This window comes from Haliotis rufescens, unplaced genomic scaffold (genome assembly GCF_023055435.1).
Source record: "Haliotis rufescens isolate VD_foot unplaced genomic scaffold, xgHalRufe1.0.p SCAF_2, whole genome shotgun sequence".
In the NCBI taxonomy this organism is placed as follows: domain Eukaryota; kingdom Metazoa; phylum Mollusca; class Gastropoda; order Lepetellida; family Haliotidae; genus Haliotis; species Haliotis rufescens.
In genome coordinates, this window is record NW_025963890.1 from 46,458,119 (window position 1) to 46,483,121 (window position 25,003).

A 25,003-nucleotide genomic window follows, 5' to 3' on the forward strand; every position below is an offset into this window, starting at 1 on the left:
AAACCTATGATTGTGGGTTCGAATCCCGGTTCTCCCCTATTAATTTTCTAGGTTTGTCAGCACCATACCCGTGCTCGTGGGTTTCACCGAAGTGGTAAACGTCCGAGACCTGCATCAATTCGGGCTTTCCTCACACATTAAGCTGACACGCCGTGATACAACTTGAATACTGTTAAAAGCTGCGTTAACCCCAACTCACTCACTCACTCAAACATGGGTCTGAATTTTCTTTAGCCCGGCAGTTTCGTGTAGTATTAGCGCTTCCTAACATTCTTCCCAACCAACGAACACAATAGCTTTTTTCTTTCACTGGTATCAAATCATAGATAGCCACTTGTGATTGCACACACCTCCAGGTATATCACCTCAAAGATCAGTAACACGGTAAGGTGTGGTGTTAAAATCCATCACTTTAAGCAGAGCACATTATAAGGCCAGCTGGGAATATTATAATGGTGGACACAAGTCGAGCCCGCCATCAACGTGCGTCACTATGACTCACTATTGGTCATCAAAATGAAATCACGATTTGACTTCAAAAGACACATTCACCCTGACGGCATGTTGCGGCTTTCTGTTTACATTCAGAAATCGCCGTCACGGTCTGATTGTCCAGGAGAGGTGATTCAGTAAATGGGAGGTTTAAGTGCCGCATACACTCATGCCGAATAAAGAATAGAAGCTGTGTCATTTCTTGACGTCAGTGTCACATGGCCATATTCTGATCAGTATCGTGGGATATACTTTCAGCATCGCCTTGGCCTTTCATACGGGTTTTAAAAGGGAGTAGACACGATTTAGGGATTACCGTTCTGTGGTGCTGTTGGTATTCATACCCTACATACCGAGACCACACTTCACTCCGTTCACATATGGATAACTTCGGCTTCTCCTACAGAGACCGGGTGTACTACCATGACAGACCAACATCACAGGTATCCGTGTTTAATCAATTTTTTTTTTTTTTTTTTTTTTTTGTTTAACGCCGTATTCAGCGATGTTCCAGCTATATGACGGCGGTCTGTATATAATCGAGTCTAGACCAGACAGTCCAGTGATTGACATCATGACTTTGTTTGTTTGTTTGTTTGTTGTTTAACGCCGCACTCAGCAATATTCCAGCTATATGACGGTGGTTTGTAAAATAATCGAGTCTGGACCAGACAATCCAGTGATTGACATCATGAGCATCGATCCACGCAATTGGGATCGATAACATGCATCAACCAAGTCAGCGAGCTTGACTACCCGATCCTGTTAGTCGCCCCTTACGACAATTTCTAACCATTTCTAACCCGGATCTTCACGGGTCTTATTCCTTTTTTTAGTTTCCATTAGCGCTCAGGCGATCGTCTCTCCCATACTTTAACATAGACTTACGACAATCATGGCGCTAAGATCGCTTTGTGGTACGGGTCCCAGTTTTCTATGGTTGTCTCCCCTTTCGGGAAATCCGAGGGGAATAAGTCCCCAATCACCATATTTGTCTCTCTACAAAACATTACCGTTAAAAAAATGTTTCACTGTATTATGTTGACGGTATTTTACCATAAACATCGTTTACAGTCACTACCGCTACAATTACAGTATATTTCCGGAACACCTTTCCAATGAAACCTATTTACTCTCCCATGTGTTGTGTTTTCGGTGTGGCACTGTGGGATATCATCCGGGCAAGTTTAATCGGCGCCATTTGTTTACAACGCTAGATGCACATAGTTGTATAGTAACTCGGACCTGACAGATCCTGCATAGTAACCGGGATATATAAACTGTTTGTTTGCAAATATGCTTTGACTATGTTACTTATTTTATTTGGCATTTTATTGTGTGAATTCCTCACTTCCTATGAATATTTTGGTATTGTCACCAACTTACGTAAAAGTTCTAAATAAAACAATTGTTTTGTCAATTCAGGCATCTTATGAGGTTTTTATTTATAAAAAACAACCTTCATTTTTTACGGCAAAAAATGGCATCTCTCGTTCTTTTGGTAAACGTCCTGGCAGCTGGTTGCCAGTAAAAGTACTGTGCTTAAAACGTTCCGATCGTAGATACGGGCGTACCGTGGGTACCGCTAAACGTTTTCATGTACGATACTCTTTCTTACAACTAGCTGCCTGGACTTTTACCATAAAAAGATTCGGGAGTATTTTACAAAGTATCGGGGTCCCCAGGAATAGGTCCCCTGTACCCTGTATTTGTCTTTCTGTTGGGATCTCGGGCCAGAATAGGTCCCCAGTGCCCCGTGTCTGTCCCTCTGTTGGGATCTCGGGCCAGAATAGGTCCCCAGTGCCCCGTGTTTGTCTTTCTGTTTGGATCCCGGGGCAGAATAGGTGTCCAGTAACCCTTGTTTGTCTCTGTGTTGGGATCCCGTAGCAGATCAGGTCCCCAGTACCCCGTGCTGGTCTCTCTGTTGGGATCCCGTGGCAGATCAGGTCCCCAGTACCCCGTGTTTGTCTCTCTCATGGGATCCCTGGGAAGATCAGGTCCCCAGTACCCCGTGCTGGTCTCTCTGTTGGGATCCCGTGGCAGAATAGGTCCACCTGTACCCCGTGTTTGTCTCTCTGTTGGGATCCCGTGGCAGATCAGGTCCCCAGTACCCCGTGTTTGTCTCTCTGTTGGGATCCCGTGGCAGAATAGGTCCCCAGTACCCCGTGCTTGTCTCTCTTTTGGGATCCCGGGGAAGAACAGGTCCTCAGTACCCCGTGTTTGTCTCTGTGTTGGGATCCCAGGGAAGAACAGGCCCTCAGTACCCCGTGTTTGTCTCTGTGTTGGGATCCCAGGGAAGAACAGGCCCTCAGTACCCCGTGTTTGTCTCTGTGTTGGGATCCCGTGGCAGAATAGGTCCCCTGTATCCCGTGCTTGTCTCTCTTTTGGGATCCCGGGGAAGAACAGGTCCTCAGTACCCCGTGTTTGTCTCTCTGTTGGGATCCCGTGGCAGATCAAGTCCCCAGTTTGTCTCTTTGAAAGGATCCGGGGACGGACAAGGTCACAAAAACCTCATACTTGTTTGTGTTGGGATCACGAGTCAGATTCGTCACTGGAATCCATGCTTGTCTCTATGGTTACTGAAACCGAATATGTCCTCAGTATCCCATGCTTGTATCTCTGTGGGACTCCCGGGACGGAATTAGTCTAACTCTTGGGGAAAAACATAAATTGTCCCCAAAAATCCTTGAAAAGTAATTATGCTTCAGACTGTTGAACAACAAAAATTGCCTACCACAAAAATTGCATTGAAGCATAGTTTTACATAAAAAACTCTGGTTTTGTAGCTGTAGCAAATATATGTGTCATGTCGATACATAATCCACCTCACCTACTCCATCCCCGCCCCACGCCTAATCTGTGTCCACTTGCACTCTTATCCACACCCACTGGCTTAAGTTATTCCTTCCTCATGCTTTTCAGTACCCTCTTTGTCCCTCTACCTACAACCCTTTCTCACTCGCATCTACATTCTATATACTCTCAGGCAAACCAAAGGTCGAATTCTTTGTGACGGGCTTTTCAGTTGCGACTTTGCCTTGATTGCTACGCCTGAACAACCGAACCGTGTCTAAGTGAGGCTACCTATTACTTGAGACCCACCACAAGCGCCTCTCACCGAACACTCAAAACAACAATCGATAGAACTCGTACCCATGTGTACATAAGTGTGTAATTTGACATGCTTGCCGTCACAGTAGACCATTAGAGAGTGATGTTTGATGTAAAAGTCATATCCCATAGTCCCATGTTTGATCTAATGATCATATCCCATAGTCCTATGTTTGGTATGTAGCTCATATACCATAGTCCCTTGTTTGATATATAGGTCATATCCCATAGTCCCATGTTTGATGTATAGGTCATATCCCATAGTCCCATGTTTGATATATAGGTCATATCCCATAGTCCCATGTTTGATATATAGGTCATATCCCATAGTCAATGTTTGATGTATCGGTCATATCCCATAGTCCCATGTTTGATATATAGGTCATGTCCCATAGTCCCATGTTTGATGTATCGGTCATATCCCATAGTCCCATGTTTGATGTATAGGTCATATCCCATAGTCCCATGTTTGATGTATAGGTCATATCCCATAGTCCGATATTTGATATATAGATCATATCCCATAGTCCCATGTTTGATCTAATGATCATATCCCATAGTCCTATGTTTGATATGTAGCTCATATACCATAGTCCCTTGTTTGATATATAGGTCAAATCCCATAGTCCCATGTTTGATGTATAGGTCATATCCCATAGTCCCATGTTTGATGTATAGGTCATATCCCATAGTCCGATGTTTGATATATAGATCATATCCCATAGTCCATGTTTGATGTATAGGTCATATCCCATAGTCCCATGTTTGATGTATAGGTCATATCCCATAGTCCCATGTTTGATATATAGGTCATATCCCATAGTCCCATGTTTGATTTATAACTCATATCCCACAGTCCCATGTTTGATATATAGGTCATATCCCATAGTCCCATGTTTGATATATAGCTCATATCCCATAGTCCCATGTTTGATATGAAGCTCATATCCCATAGTCCCATGTTTGATAATTATATAGATCATATCCCATAGTCCTATGTTTGATACATAGCTCATATCACACATTTCTATTTTTGATATAGCTCATATCACCTTATCCCATGTTTGATATATAGCGCATATCACATAGTCCTGTGTTTGATATACAGCGCATATCAATAGTCGCATGTTTGATACATAGTTCGTTTAACACAATCACATTTTTTAATATGTCACATAATCCCACTTTTGATATCGCCCATATCAACCAGAAAACGTTTGATATTTAGACATGTTACAAACATATGACTCTATGAATCAGTAAAATGTTGGGTATGTTTATATATAACGAGTAAGATTTATGTGGTATACATTTACACCACAGGTGGTGACAGTAGCTAATGATATCAGAAAATAATATTCATCTTCTTCTTGACCCTGGTTACAAATCAAACACAACCTTTGATGTTTTAGCTTTTTTCTGTAACTCCCAGTCTCCATTCGAAACTGGTGTGAACTACATATCAGCTAATTAGCAACTGTAGTCCTATACTTAAATATAGTTATTTCTTTTAAATATGATTCTAAACCGTAATTAATTTTGGGCTAAGTTTGAACTTAATGATAGTGTTATGTGCCCTCTTTCTTGCTAGACGAAGTATCAATTAAGAGTGAGTGAGTGAGTTGGGTTTAACGCCGCTTTTAACAGTATTCCAGTCATATCACGGCGTGTCAACTTAATGTGGGAGGAAAGCCCGAAGTGATGCAGGTCTCAGACGTTTACGACTTCGGTGAAACCCACGAGCACGGGTATGGTGCTGACAAACCTAGAAACATAATCGGCGCGAACCGGAATTCGAACCCACAAGCATAGGTTTCTGGCGTGTCCAGGGGACGCAACTCTGCACAGCGAATCGCGGCGCCTTAGACGACTGGGCCACCCGTGCCCCCTATTAATTAAGACATGGCAATGTTTCTTATAGATTGTTGTTCCCATACGTCCTTAAAACCAGAGTCACATGTTGTTATAGCCGATGCGACACGTAGCCAGTTGTTGGTTATTTAACCCAGTCAACCTCTATGTTGGCGGATATAACGACACTGCATTGTCAGCTCTATTGTTCGATGGAGTTAAAGTTACCTCGAGCGTGGATAATCGGATAACCTGGCAGGTAGGGCTATGATATGACGAATACCACAGGCGATTATATTTTTGGCCGAATTTGAGCTGGAATGTTTAAATAAAATCGAAATCTCACCATTGAAATAAAGGTTCGAATTGCAAATTATTATACTCGTACATAATATTCAGCGTTCGAAATAGGGTTGCATCGTGATATAGATATGCATGAACAGCTCGTGTATATGTGATCGTCACGTGTTTTGAAGAGTTTGGGAAAAAATTAAATATAGCTTGCCCTTACCAAGGATCGCGTTCATTGAGTTCGTATCTACACTTCGACTTGAAGAATAGGACATGTCATGTCAGATTTAATCCCTCTTTACTGAATGAGTCAACGAATTTTTATACTTTCTCTTTTATTAAATCAATATCAATACAAATAACAATCCAGTTAGATAAAAGAAATTCTACACTAAAAGACCACAGGCCCATAGTGCAAATCAATTTTCGGGAGTGGTTGTTAATATCATCAACAACTCAAACTCTTAATTGGTATTTATTCAAGAGTTGAATTATCAGTTGATGTCATTTTCGATGTATTTATTCAAGAGTTGAATTATCAGTTGTTGTCATTTTCGATATATTTATTCAAGAGTTGAATTATCAGTTGTTGTCATTTTCGATGTATTTATTCAAGAGTTGAATTATCAGTTGTTGTCATTTTCGATGTATTTATTCAAGAGTTGAATTATCAGTTGTTGTCATTTTCGATGTATTTATTTAAGAGTTGAATTATCGGTTGTTGTCATTTTCGATGTATTTATTCAAGAGTTGAATTATCAGTTGTTGTCATTTTCGATGTATTTATTCAAGAGTTGAATTATCAGTTGTTGTCATTTTCGATGTATTTATTTAAGAGTTGAATTATCAGTTGTTGTCATTTTCGATATATTTATTCAAGAGTTGAATTATCAGTTGTTGTCATTTTCGTTGTATTTATTCAAGAGTTGAATTATCAATGGTTGTCATTTTTCGATGTATTTATTCAAGAGTAGAATTATCAGTTGTTGTCATTTTCGATGTATTTATTCAAGAGTTGAATTATCAGTTGTTGTCATTTTCGATGTATTTATTCAAGAGTTGAATTATCAGTTGTTGTCATTTTCGATGTATTTATTCAAGAGTTGAATTATCAGTTGTTGTCATTTTCGATGTATTTATTCAAGAGTTGAATTATCAGTTGTTGTCATTTTCGATGTATTTATTTAAGAGTTGAATTATCAGTTGTTGTCATTTTCGATGTATTTATTCAAGAGTTTAATTATCGGTTGTTGTCATTTTCGATATAACCTTTCGTTGAGTGGGATGTACATTTATAAGCAGTTCTATACATTTAGGCCAGGTTCACACAGTGTCGATTATGGCTCCCGTTTGAGATCAGACAGCGCTACGACACGTAAAGTGAAAAAGTCGGATTACTATCCTCAATGATATGGAATGTCCTATCATTGTCTGAAGGCAGTCGTGTACGTTCGTAACAGAGTCCTACGGATCGGGAAAGGTCCAGAGAGGTCGACCATGCACTCCCGACAGTATGGCGCGTCCCGTAACATGCGGGAAACTCAGCCGATTTTGTCGAGTCGGATTACAATCGTGACTATATGTCGTGACAGATTCTGCTGTATCGGATCAAAATCGTAACAATGTCCTGTGTTGTCTGGACTCTGTCCTGTGGATCGGAGCGCTGTCGTGTTGAACCTGCATGAATTGTTCATTGCCGTTTCTTGTCGATTGAGTCCAGATTGCGTCCAGATCTTCCATCCTTGTCGGTTCACTCTCTGATCACTGTCTGATCTCTGTCGGATCGCATTCGGGAGAATCGGGACGCTGTCGGGGCAGATTCGGTCATTTTTCACCATGTGAAAGATACAAATAGGATCAGATTCGGATTGAGAACCGGAGAATCGGGACGAATTCGGCCAGCTTCCTGAACAATATCTGATTGTTTGTGAATTTCAAGCCACGAATCCCAGCATCTTGCTCAGACTTTTGACAAATTTTAATCGGGAATAGTCCTATCAAGGACGGCAGAAAAAATCCTGAATGTGTGACTGAGCCCTGAATGACTGAAATGAAACTCATTTTTCATCATATTTAAAACACATTGCCCACAAATTCCAAATTATCTAGCTATGATTGTATGTCTGTCCAATTTAGTCATAATCATGCAGTTGTTTCGCACCTTCGCGGGTCATATCTTTTGTCGTCCTCCTCTAGCTTTCTGTACGTTTCTACAGGTCTTTACTGAGATACAAACATGCAAAATAAAATTATATCAAATTTAGAGTTTTGAAGGGTATTTTGCTTATAAAATATAGAACAAATACATCATTATCTAAGTTTATTATCATCTCTTTCCATAATGTATTGCCTGCTGCGTGGCTCAGTGGATAGCGCGTATGCCGGGAGAGCCGCGCCGCGTCATGCCAAAAGACGTTAAAAGATGGAACTTGTTATTACCCTGCCTGGTGACGGGCGTTAGGGGCATAAAAACAAGGTCTTGTCGATTTGGGGTCGGTATACCGTGTCTAATTTGGGATGAAACTTCGGCATGGTGTATGAGTTGGCTTGCACTCTAAAATTAGCATTAGTCCGGACTCGTACGAGCAGCCACACTGAACTAGCTAGATACAAAACAGGCATTAGTCTGGGCTTATACATTTAGAGGTTACCGCCTCGCCCGGCGGTCATTATTTACTGCATATACTGGTCGTCAAAATCATCATTCGGCAAGTCAAGGTTAACTTCATGAATTTCTTAATTGTACTTTCTAATTAAAATATATTTTATCATTAAGAAAAAAGTACTTCAATGTTCATAGGACATGGGGAACTGAGATGAGAATGATACGTTTTTCGGCAAAATTATCGCCGAAAATCATCTAAATTATCCCCTCTTGTATACAAGTTATTATTTAATGAAGACCTATTTGTCAAATGTAAACCTAAATGGATTACATAATTCAAATGAACTTTTGACGAACTTGGACATAGCTACATCTGCCTTTCACAAATTTTAAAAAGTTTAATTTAAAGAACAATTAAATGACATTAAACTACAGTGTTGGACAAGTGCAAGAGATAAGGTTTCAAAAGGAACAATGTATAGTATCATAAAGATTGATGGCCTAAATTTTGAATATTACCTAAACATACCTTTAACGAGTTTAACTTAAGTTTAGTGAGTGAGTGAGTTGGGTTTAACGCCGCTTTAAACAGTATTCCAGTCATATCACGGCGTGTCAACTTAATGTGGGAGGAAAGCCCGAGTGATGCAGGTCTCAGACGTTTACCACTTCGGTGAAACCCACGAGACCGGGTATGGTGCTGACAAACCTAGAACCATAATAATAGGGTTCTGGCGTGCCCAAGGGACGCAACTCTGCACAGCGAATCGCGGCGCCTTAGACGACTGGGCCACCCGTGCCCCCTACTTAAGTTTAGAATTTGTAACCATAATCTACCTATTGAAACTGGGAGATGAAGGAAAATAGCTTTAACCGAAAGAAAAAGTCCACTTTGTAAACTTTATGACATATATGTAGGTGATGAATTCCAATATTTGTTTCTATGTCCATCTTTAGAAAACGAAAGAAAACATTTTTACACATATTCTTCTACATCGAGCCCAATAAGTATCAAATAATTTACTTTTCAATAATTCACGATTAGAAACATTGAGAAAACTGTCCAAATTCTGTAAAAATAATCATGTCATTTTTTAACCTATCAAGTAACTCTCCCTTTTATTGAATTACACATATATTGCCGCCGTAGCGAATTTGTATAAATATGCTTATATGTTCGCAAAGGTGTTTTCTAGCGACCTGAGTGTAAATAAAAGTTCAGTTCATGTCTGGGAACGAGAACGATAAGTGCAGGATTTTCAGGCAATCCGAAAAACTAACTTTCATCTTATTTACTTTAAGCGGTTTGGTTCTACTGTATCAAATGACATAACGGTACCCGAGAGATTTCATGAATATATTTGTTTATACTCTATTATTTGCATGAACCACATGTTTGGGAGGGTTGAGTGAAAAACATTCGTTGCCTTGATTATTATTTCGTTCCCTCGATTAACTTGACAGTGCTATCAAACGATCACTAATGCAACTCAATCTCTTTAAACAATGAAAGTGCACGCATTGTACTATTGTATATAGGTGAAGCGTCCGTGTCGCTATGGCAACAACAGCTGCTACATATAACTTGCAAAACACGTTATGTTATTAAGACCAGAAAACGTTGATCGTGACATGATACTGTCGATAACCTATTTTTAATCTGGCTAAAATGCTTAAGCATATAAATGTGTTCTATTTTTTAAATAATACAAGGCATCACGAAGTGTGACAATTTCCCAGTCCCTCTTGCGAGGAAAGTAAATGAATGATAGCACCATTGTACCATTGTAAACAGCATTCATCACATCCCGACAAAATCAATGATGTTTGTCAGTAATGTATCAGCGCGTGCTAAATGGTTAAAACTACATAAAGTTGACTGTGGGAAAACAAGGGTGCGCTACGCCTGCAGTTAAGTGACTACCACGCGGTTTTCGATGTTCCGGGACACCAAGCTGTACGCAGATACCGCACAGTGATGTGACAGAACTCGTGCTGGGCAAGAAAGAATCATTATTCACTAACAGAATGTTTTTCGCTGACTCTATTTATAAATATACATTATCATCGTGAAACAGTCATAGCCCCAAGGACGTGAACTGAGATCGGTTTTAAGGTCTCGTAAAATTTAAAGTTGAATTGACTTAAAAATACACATTTATATGAGTTTGCAAGGACGATGTTTAAAAGTGCCGATTAAATAAATGAATAACTTTGTAACTTAACGATTATCAAAAAGTAATATTGATATCTACTTTTAAAACTGCAATATAGAATTCGCGACACTAATACTGGTAAATAGAACAAATTAATACAGTAATCAACAAAGTACAGTAAACTACGGTTATAACGAACTCAAAGGGACTACTATTTTTAGTTCGTTATAACCGTAGCTCGTTATAAGCATATTTACAGCATAACTACAGCAAATAGTCGGGACTAAAAAGTTAGTTCGTTATATCCGTAAGTTCGTTATAAGCGTGTTCGTTATAACCGAGGTTTACTGTACCAGTATTTGATCAGCCATAGCGCCGTTATGGCGAGACCGATGGATATTGATTGTTAGTTAACAAACACAGTATCAACACAAATCTGGATAAAATATTTAACACCAGTTTGTTTGGGACCGTTGCCAATAATATGAGATTATGCATATGGACGGTTTCAGTCTACACGTCCATCCTGGGCATTCAGGTCACTTAATAGCGCCTGAAAGCCGACTAATGCGTTAAGCGACACAGGTGATTTCCCAGAGTGCCCGTTTTTACTGCACACGCAGTTATTTGATAGGTCACATGACCAGCCTGTGTGATATAGGTGCTGCTTAAAAGGAAGATGTATGAAACTGCAACACAAACGCAGTTTCATCCTTCATGGAGAGCGCCACGTGGGGTCAGAAGGTAGCTCGGCGCCTCAGCACATCAGTAAGTACCACTATCTGTATGGCTACAGTTACGACATGCCATCATCCGTTATCAGTATTGTGACATAACGCTGTATTACAGCAGCAAATTACGACATGCCATCATTCGTTAACATAATGTGGCATAACGCAACATTACTGTAGCAAATTACGACATGCCATCATTCGTTAACATACTGTGGCATATATCGCCGCATTACTGTAGCAAATTACGACATGCCATCATTCGTTAAAATAATGTGGCATAACACGCCACACTGTAGCAAATTACGACATGCCATCATTCGTTAACATACTGTGGCATATATCGATTCCTGTGACATTTTCAAAACATTTCCAAGTGAAAACGGGACTTTTACAGTCAGTTAACTCCCTTACCTCGGGAAGATGATATTCAATAAACAATCTGATCCGAGTGTTTTGGGTCTTTTATATCAAATATATCAACAGTAATCGCTCCATGTTTGAAACTGTCGTCGCCTGCCGAGGAGTCTTTAAATTTTATGGACGAGTGTTGATATTTTTGTCAAACGACACGAGAGTGAGATTCTATTTATCATCCAAAATCATTCTTCCCGAAAATAGTTGTATTTTGTTAATGTATATATTGTTGATTATAGAGGTCTTAATGACAGGGTTCCACTGTCTCTTGACCCTGGGGGGCACGGTGGGCCCAGTCGTATAGGCGCCGCGATTCGCTGTCCAGAGTTGCGTCCCTTTGGCAGTCCCTTTTCGCCAGAAACCTATGATTGTGGGTTCGAATCCCGATTTGCCCTGATTATTTTTCTAGGTTTGTCAACACCATACCCATGCTCGTGGGTTTCACCGAAGTGGTAAACGTCTGCATGATACCTGCATCACTTCGGGCTTTCCTCCTACATTAAGCTGACACGCCGCGATATAACAGGGATACTGTTAAAAGCGGCGTTAAACCCAACTCACTCACTCACTATTGACCCTGTGTTGCAGCTGTCCGGGTCGTACGATCCTCACTACAAGATGTCAAAGTCGGAGAATTCCGAGCCGGAAGAGGAGCCGAAAAAAACGGCCAAGTCTGTATCGGCCGAGTTTGCAGATATGACATCGATGATGGGCGTGAACTATATCCATCACTCCCGGAGGCTGTGGGCGAAGGGATTCTGGCTCTTCATTGTTCTGGGAGGATGTGGTGCTATGATCTTCCATCTCTACTACCTCTGCAGTGTGTTCTTTGCGTTCCCAAAGCAGACAAAAATTGTCCTTGGTTTCGACAGCTTGAGATTTCCAGCAGTCACCGTGTGTAACATCAACCCTATACGGGGTTCTAAGCTGGCGGAGTCTGGCCCCCTCATGCAAACCCTTATGCAGAATACCAACACCACTAACCTCATCAGATTCTTCAACGTGAGTGTCCAGCGCAAATACTTTTCCCTTTTTTGTTTTGATGTTGTTTTGACAATTTTCCTTCATTAACAATTTTTATGCCTCAAAGTGAGATTGACCAATCAGAGAGCAGAACTACCGACCCAATACGAGCCCGTATACCGTCTGTAAAAATCCGTTCTGGTACAGAAATTTGTTATTCGACACTGTTTTGTGCTTTAATGTCATTAATTTTTATGTGCGAGGAGGTTAATGTGTTTTTGGATCACGTTCGTGACTTAAATAAAGATGATATAAAGTTAAAATTATCAACAAGGTTTGGCCTCTTAGGTTTGAAGAGTAGTCTCCCTTTGATCCTTAACGTCTTTGGTTGTAAGTGTTTAGTTTTGAGTTTTAGGTTTTGACATGACATGTGCGACAAGGATACCAAATAGTGTAAACTTTTCGGCATAATAAATTCCTTCGCTGACGCCTCGCCCAATGTTTTTCTGCTAACCTAATATGACACCGTATACGACAACTAAAGACACCATAACTAATAATATGTGTTTCATTTTTCGAGGAAACTGATTTAGGTAATGGAAACCCCGCTGCAACACAACCCGGAAGTACACAAGCCCAGAGTGGCAGTACCCCAGGGACCGGAAGTACCCTTGCGTCAGGGCCCGGAAGTACCCAAGCGTCAAGAACCAGAAGTACCCAAGCGTCAAGAACCAGAAGTACCCAAGCGTCAAGGCCCCAAAGTTCCCCACCTCCAGGAAGTAAGTAAAGATTTTGAAGACTGTCCATTAAAAGATAAATATGATATAGATAATAGAAATAAAAGCGACAAAACCCTTATTCATAAGAATATTATCTTACGATACCGACTATATCATTAGCGTGTGTTTACAAATCACTATCAATTAGTCATGACACAAGATATTTGGGGGCACGGGTGGCCATGTCGTCTAAGGCGCCGCGATTCGCTCTGCAGAGATGCGTCCCTTGGGCGCGCCAGAAACCTATGATTGTGGGTTCGAATCTCGGTTCGCCCCGATTATGTTTCTTGGTTTGTCAGCACCATACCCGTGCTCGTGGGTTTCACCGAAGTGGTAAAGGTCTGAGACCTGCATCACTTCGGGCATTCCTCCAACATTAAGCTGACACACCATGATATAACTGGAAAACAGTTAAAAGCGGCGTTAAACCAAACTCACTCACTCACAAGATTTATTGCGAAAAGGTTAGGGTATCCTGGCCACCCTTCACAAACACATGCACAGGCAAATGTCCACCTAAACTGATACGGGAACATATGGTACAAGTTGAAATAGGAATTTGCATCGGACATAATTTAGGTCGCTGACGCGTTAAATTTGGAAGCGTTCTCCGCATGTCTTGAATGAAACCTTTGAAAGCCTCGCATGTGATAACTGATCAAACATCTTTTGAGCAAGACTCCTTTATCATCTTCATAGAAAGAGTATACTCGATTGTACTTTAAAACCCGTGAAGCTCCGGGATAGAATATGTCTTTAGCAACCCATGCTTGCCGTAAAAGACGACTATGCTTGTCGTAAGAAGCGCCTAACGGGATCGGGTGGTCAGGATCGCTGACTTGGTTGATGCATGTCATCGATCTCAATTGCGTGGATCGATGCTCATGATATTAATCACTGGATTTTCTGGTCCAGACTCGATTATTTACAGACCGCCGTCATATAGCTAGAATATTGCTGAGTGCGGCGTTAAACAACAAATAAACAAACAAACACATTGTACCTCAAAAGAATTACGCCATAGGATGGAGCTGGTGGAATTAACGTTAAGTTGAAGTCACCTCTCTTGTCATATAATCAAGTGATTGGTTTTTCGTCACTCTGCATCTTCATAAATGGATCTAAATATGAACAGGTTCTCTGGCCTCTTTTACTTTTAGTTCAGGAGTGGAATTGGCTATTTGATAAAAGAGATTTTACTGAAGATTAAGTGAAGTTTCTCTGCCAAATTCTCCTTTCAAGATAGAGGGGCACGGGTGGCCCAGTCGTCTTAGGCGCCGCGATTCGCTGTGCAGAGTTACGTCCCTTGGGCACGCCAGAAACCTATGATTGTGGGTTCGAATTCCGGTTCGCCCCGATTATGTTTCTAGGTTTGTCAGCACCATCCCCGTGCTCGTGGGTTTCACCGAATTGGAAAACGTCTGCATGAGACCTGCATCCCTTCGGGCTTTCCTCCCACATTAAGCTGACACGGAATACTGTTAAAAGCGTCACTCACTCAGTTTTAAGATAGCGGTGTAAGAATCTATATGGTCACCACGTTTAGTGACAAATGTCCCATAGATCAAGGGATGTATACACAAAGAAAAAAGTTAAGCACACCCTAAAATATTTCATTATTGTTTGGTACCAGTATCTGAAACAGTCATGAAAGATATAATTACGGGAAGAACGATGACGTAATCAGTCATGCGAGACGAAAGCTCACGTACCATGCATGGCAACCCCGTGCAGCATGCTACCCTCGAATATCTGTAAAAGCAGTATATCCAAACATTAAACTTGCTCTCTTAAGCTCGGTTTTAAACAGTTATTCCATGACATTGTGTGACCATGGCACGAAGGCGATTATCAAACGCCATGAGATGGTAAATAATCGGCATGCATAACGCAGGAATGTCTTGTAATGTCATTGGTCGGAATTTGGGATATCATCACACCGACGTAAGCCGTTTAGTCGAGAAACATGCTCAGACCGGTGATGTACAGGACCGTCCCGGATCCGGAAGACCTCCTGTGACGACACATCGCGAAGACAGGGGCCTTCTTCGTCCCATGCGCCGTGAACCCTTTTTAACAAGTATTCGTCTGAAGCTGTGGTTGCCCAATCGTCGTTTCAGCACCAGAACCGCCGGGCACCGGCTGAATGCGGCAGGACTGAGGGCTAGACGAGTCATAAAGCGTTCCTTGTTGAGAGATCAGCACAAAGCTGCTCGTTTAGCATGGTGTATTGCGCGACAGAACTGGAATCTGAGAATTTGGAGACGGATCCATTGGTCAGACGAAAGTTGCTTTCCGCTCCAAGTCACTGATGGAAGAACAAGGGTTTGGAGGCACCGGAACACGGCCTATTGCCCCAGGAACATTAAACCGACTGTTGCATACGGCGGGGGCTCGGTAATGGTTTGGGGGTGTATCTCCCATGATTGCAGGTTGGATTTGGTCACCATAAGGGGCAACTTAACAGGGCCTCAGTACATCCGGGACGTTTTGAGGCCACCCTCTTGCTACCCGACCTCAGTACATGGATGGTAACGCCAGGCTTCATCGTTCGAATGCAGTCGTGGATTAAATGCAATAACGACTGTATTCAATAACGACTCTACCCTGGCCAGCAATAAGCCCAGATTTGAACCCCCTTGAACATGTTTGGGATATTCTTGGGCGGCGCATACAGGCACGAAATTATGCTTTACGAGATTTACGCCAATTGGAAGCAGCATTGCATCAGGAGTGGTTGCTGTTGACCCATCAACAGATCCAACGTCTGACTGGAGGCATGAGACGTATGGTGGAATGCGTCATCCGGGCACGTGGCGGTTATACCCGCTACTGATCTGTTTCACGTGTCATGTCAAGGAGAGACTTTAAGGAACATTTTCATATAAAATATCAAACGTAACTCCGAGTAAGGTTTACTTAATCCTGCATCTTCAAACCTTTTTTAGGTATTGCCTAAGGTCAAAAACAGTACCTGTGTATTACAATCACAACTCTTATCAATATCTTCTTTATTTGTTGCCAAATGTTTGTTCTATCCGATGGCATTGGTATCGCCAAGCTCCTGTGGTCAGTCATCCCATGCGATGATTTTTGGCATTGTCATTTGTCATGGTTCAGAAATAGGGGTGTGCTTAACTTTTTGTGTGTATATTTTCCATACTGTATGAAGTGGGATAATGGTGTAGTACAGAGAAAAGACAGGGAACAGACAGCCTCTGTGCACAGTATGTTTGTGTGCTGATTAACGCCGCACTCAGCATTATTCCAGCTACATGAATAAATAATCGAGTCTGCACCAGACAATCCAGTGATTGACATCATGAGCATTGATCCATGCAATTGGGATACGATGACATGCATCACCCAAGCCAGAGAGCCTGACCACCCGACTCCGTTAGTCGCCTCTTACGACAAGTATAGAGCGTCTGCCCGGAGAACTGTAGGTCGGTGGTTCGATCCAAAGACGTTAATAGATGCTATCTGTTGTCTTGGCGACTCGGAGACAGTATTCTGCTAGGGTAACCATGTTAAACACACATTACACACGTCAGTTACATAAGTGAAATAGCTTGAACTCGGCGTTAAACCCTTTTTAACCTCATCTCACAGAAAGAAACCAACTTTTTTTTGTAATCTGTATACTGTCACTAGAGGGTGTCACTATGTCCTGACAGGTAGCACCGGCAAACGGAGACGCAAACGTTATTTAGACGACTTTACCGTGAACGTCACAAACTCCTACCTCAACATCTCCGACAGCCTTAGGGACGACTACAACGACGATTGGGAAAGAGCTTCGCCAAGAACGACAGAATCAAGAATTGAGCATGAGTTTGAAGACCTTTACAGTAAGATACCCAGGTACTGAACCAAACGATTACCATAACATCCGGGTTTCACTACACCCCAGCATTCAAGGCATATAGACTTCAATACTGAAGTATTAAACCGAACATTAGCTATTGCACTTGGCAAAACAGACAAAAAGCAGATATTCAACCGCCATGCAACCACCAAGCCCACGTACATGTATTAAACCGTGCATTATCACACGTGTTATAACCCATATATATATAACCATATACCCATAACACAGCACACTACTCAATATTTTTATCCCCTTCAGATGTAAACGTATCCTTCACTGAAGGATTTATCCACTTTAGAAGGAAAACGTGTCTTGTTTGAACGCATCATTCCTTCAGATGTAAACGTGTCCCTGTCTGAACGATTTATCCAACCCAGTTGCAAACGTGTCATTGTCTGAATGATTTATTCCCCGCAGATCTAAACGTGTCCTTTTCTGAACGCTTTTTTCCATGTATTCCCTACAGAGGAAAACGTATCCAAATTGGCCACCAGCTGAAGGATTTTATGGTGAAAAGTTCATTTTCTGGAAGGACAATTAAAAGCAAGTAAGTTCGATCATTGACATTGTCTTGGTGCAATTTCCCACCCAACTATTTATCTCCACACAAGTGTAAGTATTGGGCATTTGCACATCTGGAAGTGATGTCCTTCGTTGATGTGAGCACTTCGTCTTTTTAAATGTCGGTTAATCGAGTAAGAGACCGTCCGCAAGATTTATTCTGTCTGTGTGTGTGTGTGTGTGTGTGTGTGCTTCTGTGTGTGTGTGTGTGTGTCTGTCTGTCTGTGTGTGCGTCTGTGTGTGCGTCTGTCTGTTCTCTCTGTGTGTCTCTGTGTTTCTGTGTGTGTATGTGTCTGTGTGCTTGTCTATGTGTGTCTGTGTGTGTCTCTCTCTGTGTCTGTCTGTCTGTCTGTCTGTGTGTGTCAGTGTATCTGCGTGTGTCTGTTTGTGTGCGCCTGTGTGTTTGTCTGTGTCTGTGTGCGTATGTCCGTGTGTGTGTCTGTATGTTTGTGTGTGTATGTGTATCTGTATGTGTATGTGTGTCTGTATGTCTGTGTGGTTTTGTGTGTGTCTGAGTGTGTCTGTGTGTATCTCTGTGTGCGTCACTGTGTGTGTATCTCTGTGTTCGTCACTCTGTGTGTGTGTGTGTGTGTGCGTGCGTGCGTGCGTGCGTGCGTGCGTGCGTGCGTGCGTGCGTGCGTACGTGTGTGTGTGTGAAGGAGGGGGTGAACGTAAATAAATGATGTGGAAACATTGTCCGACTTCTCCTTCCAGCGAGAAGGACTGCGGGTCTTGAATTAGTGCGCCACCTATTCTATCTGACAAAAGACACGTGTATTTCAGTAACTACATCGTCCACCCGTCCATGACCTACGGAAACTGTTTTACCCTGCAGTACCCGGACTTTGTCAGCCGGAAGAGTGGACCAGTAGACGGTGAGTAGCAACAGGTCCGGGCTCGTGCACAGACTACGGTGTGAGTGAGTGAGTGAGACTTAATCACGTCTATTTGTATTAAGGGGGCAGTGTGAGTGAGTGAGTGAGTGAGTGAGACTTTTTTCATTTATATTAGTAATACTATTAAGATGACAGTGTGAGTGAGTGAGTGAGTGAGACATATCTCATGTAAATTAGTAATACTATTAAGATGGCAATTTCAATGAGTGAGTGAAACATGTATTTCGTGTATATTAGTATTTAGATGGCAGTGTGAGTGAGTGAGGCATATCTTATGTATATTATAATACTATTAAGATGGCTATGTGAATGAGTGACATGAAACATGTATTTCGTGTATATTAGTGTTTAGATGGCAGTGTGAGTGAGTGAGACATATCTTATGTATATTAGTAATACTATTAAGATGGTTATGTGAATGAGTGACATGAAACATGTATTTCGTGTATATTAGTGTATAGATGGCAGTGTGAGTGAGTGAGACATATCTAGTGTGAGTGAGCGAGACATAATAGTATTAAGGTGGCTGTGTAAGTAAGTGAGTGAGTGAGACATATTTCATGTATATTAGTAATAATATTAAGATGGCTGTGTGAGTGAGTGAGACATGTATTTCGTGTATATTAGTATTTATATGGCAGTGTGAGTGAGACATATTTCATGTATATGAGTATTAAGATGGTAGTGTGAGTGAGTGAGACATATTTCATGAATATTAGTATTAAGATGGCTGTGTGAGTAAGTGAGTGAGTGAGTGAGTGAGACATATTTCATGTATATTAGTATTAAGATGGCAGTGTGAGTGAGTGAGTGAGACATGTTGTTTATATATATTAGTATTAAGATGGCTGTGTGAGTGAGTGAGACATATTTCATATAACTTCTTTGAGTGGCATTTAGAAGTTGGAGTGATGAAGTAAGACGAGTTCTATGGATGAACAACTTCTTTATTACAATTAGTGCGACGTTTCGGTGTAGATCCTAACACCTTTATCAAGCAAGTGATGAAACGTCGCTCTAATTGTAATAAAGAAGTTGTTCATCCATAGAACTCGTCTTACTTCATATTTCATATATATTAGTAACACTGTTTAGATGGCAGTGAGTGAGTGAGTGAGTGAGAGATACCCCTATCATGCCTATAGTATGAAGGTGGCAGCGTAAGTGAGTGAGACCCCTCTCATATCCAATAGTATAAAGATGGCAGTGTGAGACTACTTTCAAATAGTATTAAGGTGACGGTGCGGGTGATGTGACACTGACTTTTCTCCCCTAGGCGTCGAGATGGTGTTGTTCCTGGAGAACTATGAGTATCTTCGTGGCTGGACCAACGGCAATGGTGCTCACCTGGTTGTTCACGACAGAAGCACCGTGCCCCTCGTGGAGCAGGATGGCGTGGCAATCTCGGGGGGAACGGAGACGTTCATCGGCCTCAAGAGGGTAATCAACAACACTCTCTATACTTCAACAGAAAGTACTTTAATAATACTTAAATTATTGTCTGAACGGCGTTTGGCTTCACGGGCAAGGGTAGGATAGCACTGCGGGGCTCTGTGTCTAACGCTGACTGTCGTTATCAGTCTCCATACAACAAGCCACGTCATGCTGATCCGAGGTATTCTACGTCAACATAAACGAGAAATGTTCACGTTTGGTTTTTGTTCAGTCCATGAGTGAAGCTCACGTGAACATAGACGTCAGTGAACAGACCTGCACATACACTTCAGTGAACATGTCTTTACACTGACGTCACCCGTGAAGATCCGGGTTAGGAAAGGTATCGGCGTCCGACCTTTCGGGCGCATATCGCCTCCACCAGTACTCTCTGAAGCAAACGAGAGGGAATCAGCGTGACCCGTGAAGATCCGGGGTAGAATTGGTCTTCAGCAACTCATGCTTGCCGTAAAAGGCGACTATCCTTGTCGTAAGAGGCGACTGACGGGATCGGGTGGTCAGGCTCGCTGACTTGGTTGATGCATGTCATCGTATCCCAATTGTGTTGATCGATGCTCATGATATCGATCACTGGATTGTTTGGTCCAGACTCGATTATTCACAGACCGCCGTCATATAACTGGAATATTGCTGAGTGCGGCGTTAAACAACAAGCAAACAAAACATTCACATCAGTGAAGACGCCTGCACATACACGTCTGTGAACACACATCTGCATATACACGTCAGTGAACACACATCACATCCACGTCAGTGAACACGCCTCCACATACACGTCAGTGAACACATCTGTACATACACGTCAGTGAACACACATCACATCCACGTCAGTGAACACACCTCCACATACACGTCAGTGAACACACCTCCACATACACGTCAGTGAACACACATCACATCCACGTCAGTGAACACATCAGTACATACACGTCAGTGAACACACATCACATCCACGTCAGTGAACACACCTCCACATACACGTCAGTGAACACACCTGTACATACACGTCAGTGAACACACCTCTTCATACACGTCAGTGAACACACCTGTACATACACGTCAGTGAACACACCTGTACTTACACGTCAGTGAACACACCTCTACATACACGTCAGTGAACACACCTCTACATACACGTCAGTGAACACACCTCTACATACACGTCAGTGAACACACCTCTACATACACGTCAGTGAACACACCTGTACATACACGTCAGTGAACACACATCGCATACACGTCAGTGAACACACCTCTACATACACATCAGTGAACACACCTGTACATACACATCAGTGAACACACCTCCACATACACGTCAGTGAACACAACTGCATATACACGTCAGTGAACACACCTGTACATACACGTCAGTGAATACACCTCTACATACACGTCAGTGAACACACATCGCATACACCTCAGTGAACACACCTCTACATACACGTCAGTGAACACACATCTGCATATACACATCAGTGAACACACCTCCACATACACGTCAGTGAACACACCTCCACATACACGTCAGTGAACACACCTCCACATACACGTCAGTGAACACACATCTGCATATACACGTCAGTGAACACACATCACATCCACGTCAGTGAACACGCCTCCACATACACGTCAGTGAATACATCTGTACATACACGTCAGTGAACACACATAACATCCACGTCAGTGAACACACCTCCACATACACGTCAGTGAACACACATCTGCCTATACACGTCAGTGAACACACATCACATCCACGTCAGTGAACACACCTCTACATACACGTCAGTGGACACACATCACATCCACGTCAGTGAACACACCTCCACATACACGTCAGTGAACACACATCGCATACACGTCAGTGAACACACCTCTACATACACGTCAGTGAACACACCTGTACATACACGTCAGTGAACACACCTGTACATCCATGTCAGTGAACACACCTCCACATACACGTCAGTGGACACACCTACATACACGTCAGTGGACACACCTGTTCATTCATGTCAGTGAACACACCTCCACATACACGTCAGTGGACACACCTACATACACGTCAGTGGACACACCTGTACATTCATGTCAGTGAACACGCCTCCACATACACGTAAGTGAACACACCTGCATATACACCTCAGTGAACACACTTCGCATACAACTCAGTGAACACACCTCCACATACACGTCAGTGAACACACCTCCACATACACGTCAGTGGACATACCTACATACACGTCAGTGGACACACCTGTACATTCATGTCAGTGAACACGCCTCCACATACACGTCTGTGAACACACCTGCATATACACGTCAGTGAACACGCCTCAGTGCTGGGTACGTTAATTTCATGCGCCCTCTTGCCCAGATGCTACAGATATATTTGTTATACTCTGTGCATATTTTTGTCTTTGTCCTTTTCTTTATAGCTCAGTCCGCTGTCGGACAAAATCGGACAACTGCCAGGCAGTTTCATTTCCAAATATACACCAGAAGTCATGAACATAGCAATACTTTCTGTGTACAGGTGAACATCGAACGCCTGCATACACCCTACGGCTTATGTGACGACGGCACAGAGTTCAGGAGTAGGTTCAACATCACATATACACGACAGGTGAGACAAACAGGCCAATCCCATTAAAAACGTCATAAATATTTCTACGACCAAGCTTGTCATAAACTATTCTTGGTGTGGCACAGCAATTAGTGAAAGTACCGTTATGTTATCTGATCAAAAGCACCCAGCCTGGAAAAGATGCATGTGACCAAATGCTGTTGCATCCCCTGAGAATGCCGATCGCTGCATCCCGCACCTGTATTTCTACTCATGTTTTAGGCGTGTCAGGACTACTGTCTCGTGCGCTTCATCGTGGACTCGTGCGGATGCTACGACGGTCGTCAAGGAGAAATCAACATGATATTCCGCATCTCAGATGTTCGCGACTGTAAGACTCAGACAGGTAAAACTGAACTGAACTGAAGTATGTTTTATGCCGCGGTTATTGTAACTATGTCAAATCTGGACCTGAGAGAAATATGAGTTGCAAACATGAGAGACTACTTATGCATTGGCACGATGACAAAGGTCGCAAATACGAACACCGCTTGTTCATTGGTAGACTATAAGGGGTCTGTGAAGGTGGTAGTGTATTGTCCTCAGACAGAGGGGCCTGTGAAGGTGGTAGTGTTTTGTCCTCAGACAGAGGGGCCTTTGAAGGTGGTAGTGTATTGTCCTCAGATAGAGGGGCCTGTGAAGGTGGTAGTGTATTGTCCTCAGACAGAGGGGTCTGTGAAGGTGGTAGTGTATTGTCCTTAAGACAGAGGGGCCTTTGAAGGTGGTAGTGTATTGTCCTCAGATAGAGGGGCCTGTGAAGGTGGTAGTGTATTGTCCTCAGACTGAGGGGCCCGTGATAGTGGTAGCGTATTGTCCTCAGACAGAGGGGCCCGTGAAGGAGGTAGTGTATTGTCCTCAGACAGAGGGGCTTGTGAAGGAGGTAGTGTATTGTCCTCAGACAGAGGGGTCTGTAAAGGTGGTAGTGTATTGTCCTCAGACAGAGGGGCCCGTGAAGGAGGTAGTGTATTGTCCTCAGACAGAGGGGTCTGTGAAGGTGGTAGTGTATTGTCCTCAGACAGAGGGGCCTGTGGAGGTGGTAGTGTATTGTCCTCAGATAGAGGGGCCTTTGAAGGTGGTAGTGTATTGTCCTCAGGTAGAGGGGCCTGTGAAGGTGGTAGTGTATTGTCCTCAGACAGAGGGATCTTTGAAGGTGGTAGGGTATTGTCCTCAGACAGAGGGGCCTGTGAAGGTAGTAGTGTATTGTCCTCAGATAGAGGGGCCTGTGAAGGTGGTAGTGTATTGTCCTCAGACAGAGGGGTCTGTGAAGGAGGTAGTGTATTGTCCTCAGACAGAGGGGCCTGTGGAGGTGGTAGTGTATTGTCCTCAGATAGAGGGGCCTGTGAAGGCGGTAGTGTATTGTCCTCAGACAGAGGGATCTTTGAAGGTGGTAGGGTATTGTCCTCAGACAGAGGGTCCTGTGAAGGTGGTAGTGTATTGTCCTCAGACAGAGGGGCCTATGAAGGAGGTAGTGTATTGTCCTCAGACAGAGGGGCCTGTGAAGGAGGTAGTATATTGTCCTCGGACAGAGGGGTCTGTGAAGGAGGCAGTGAATTGTCCTCCGATAGAGGGGCCTGTGAAGGCGGTAGTGTATTGTCCTCAGACAGAGGGATCTTTGAAGGTGGTAGGGTATTGTCCTCAGACAGAGGGTCCTGTGAAGGTGGTAGTGTATTGTCCTCAGACAGAGGGGCCTATGAAGGAGGTAGTGTATTGTCCTCAGACAGAGGGGCCTGCGAAGGTGGTAGTGTATTGTCCTCAGACAGAGGGGTCTGTGAACGGGATTGTGTATTGTCCTCCGACAGAGCGGTCTGTGCACTAGGAAGTACTTCTGTGTGACGTATCGTCTGTCAACATTTCCTCATGATTGTATTCTTTCAAGAAATTCTTACCCTCTTTGTATTCAACACTGACTTCTAATATGATGATTCAAACAGAGATTCAGTGCGTCATCAAGATTGAGAAGGACTTCGAGTTCGGTCGCCTGTCCTCCCAGTGCACGTGCTACAGCCCCTGCGTGTGAGTAGCTCTCTTCCATTTGCCTGCATATACTTATATCAGTGCATGTAGCTTCAATGTACACATTCCTTTATCTGAAAACGCAATTACTGTCACGTTTTCGGGTTACCGAAACACGACAGGAAATATTTGACGATTATACACAAGCTGACAATAAAACCATGAAAAAATCTCCATGTATC

At 42.7% G+C, this 25,003-nt stretch overlaps 1 protein-coding gene across 2 annotated transcripts in view; it reads left to right on the plus strand.

Annotated features, from left to right (window-relative positions):
- The first annotated feature begins 695 nt into the window (after nucleotides 1–695).
- LOC124142192 (degenerin deg-1-like) overlaps nucleotides 696–25,003 on the plus strand; it is a 30,010-nt gene continuing 5,702 nt past the window's right edge. Inside the window, exons 1-10 of one of the 2 annotated variants that reach the window (XM_046510500.2) lie at nucleotides 696–935; nucleotides 12,243–12,656; nucleotides 13,198–13,396; nucleotides 17,074–17,260; nucleotides 17,734–17,814; nucleotides 18,612–18,703; nucleotides 20,001–20,164; nucleotides 22,719–22,808; nucleotides 23,031–23,154; nucleotides 24,740–24,821. In XM_046510500.2, coding sequence (XP_046366456.2) covers nucleotides 873–935; nucleotides 12,243–12,656; nucleotides 13,198–13,396; nucleotides 17,074–17,260; nucleotides 17,734–17,814; nucleotides 18,612–18,703; nucleotides 20,001–20,164; nucleotides 22,719–22,808; nucleotides 23,031–23,154; nucleotides 24,740–24,821 — 1,496 coding nt within the window. In that variant the 5' untranslated portion in view covers nucleotides 696–872. Of the gene's footprint in view, nucleotides 936–11,030; nucleotides 11,275–12,242; nucleotides 12,657–13,197; nucleotides 13,397–17,073; nucleotides 17,261–17,733; nucleotides 17,815–18,611; nucleotides 18,704–20,000; nucleotides 20,165–22,718; nucleotides 22,809–23,030; nucleotides 23,155–24,739; nucleotides 24,822–25,003 lie in introns of those variants that run through there. The other variant, XM_046510501.2, reaches the window with a different exon arrangement.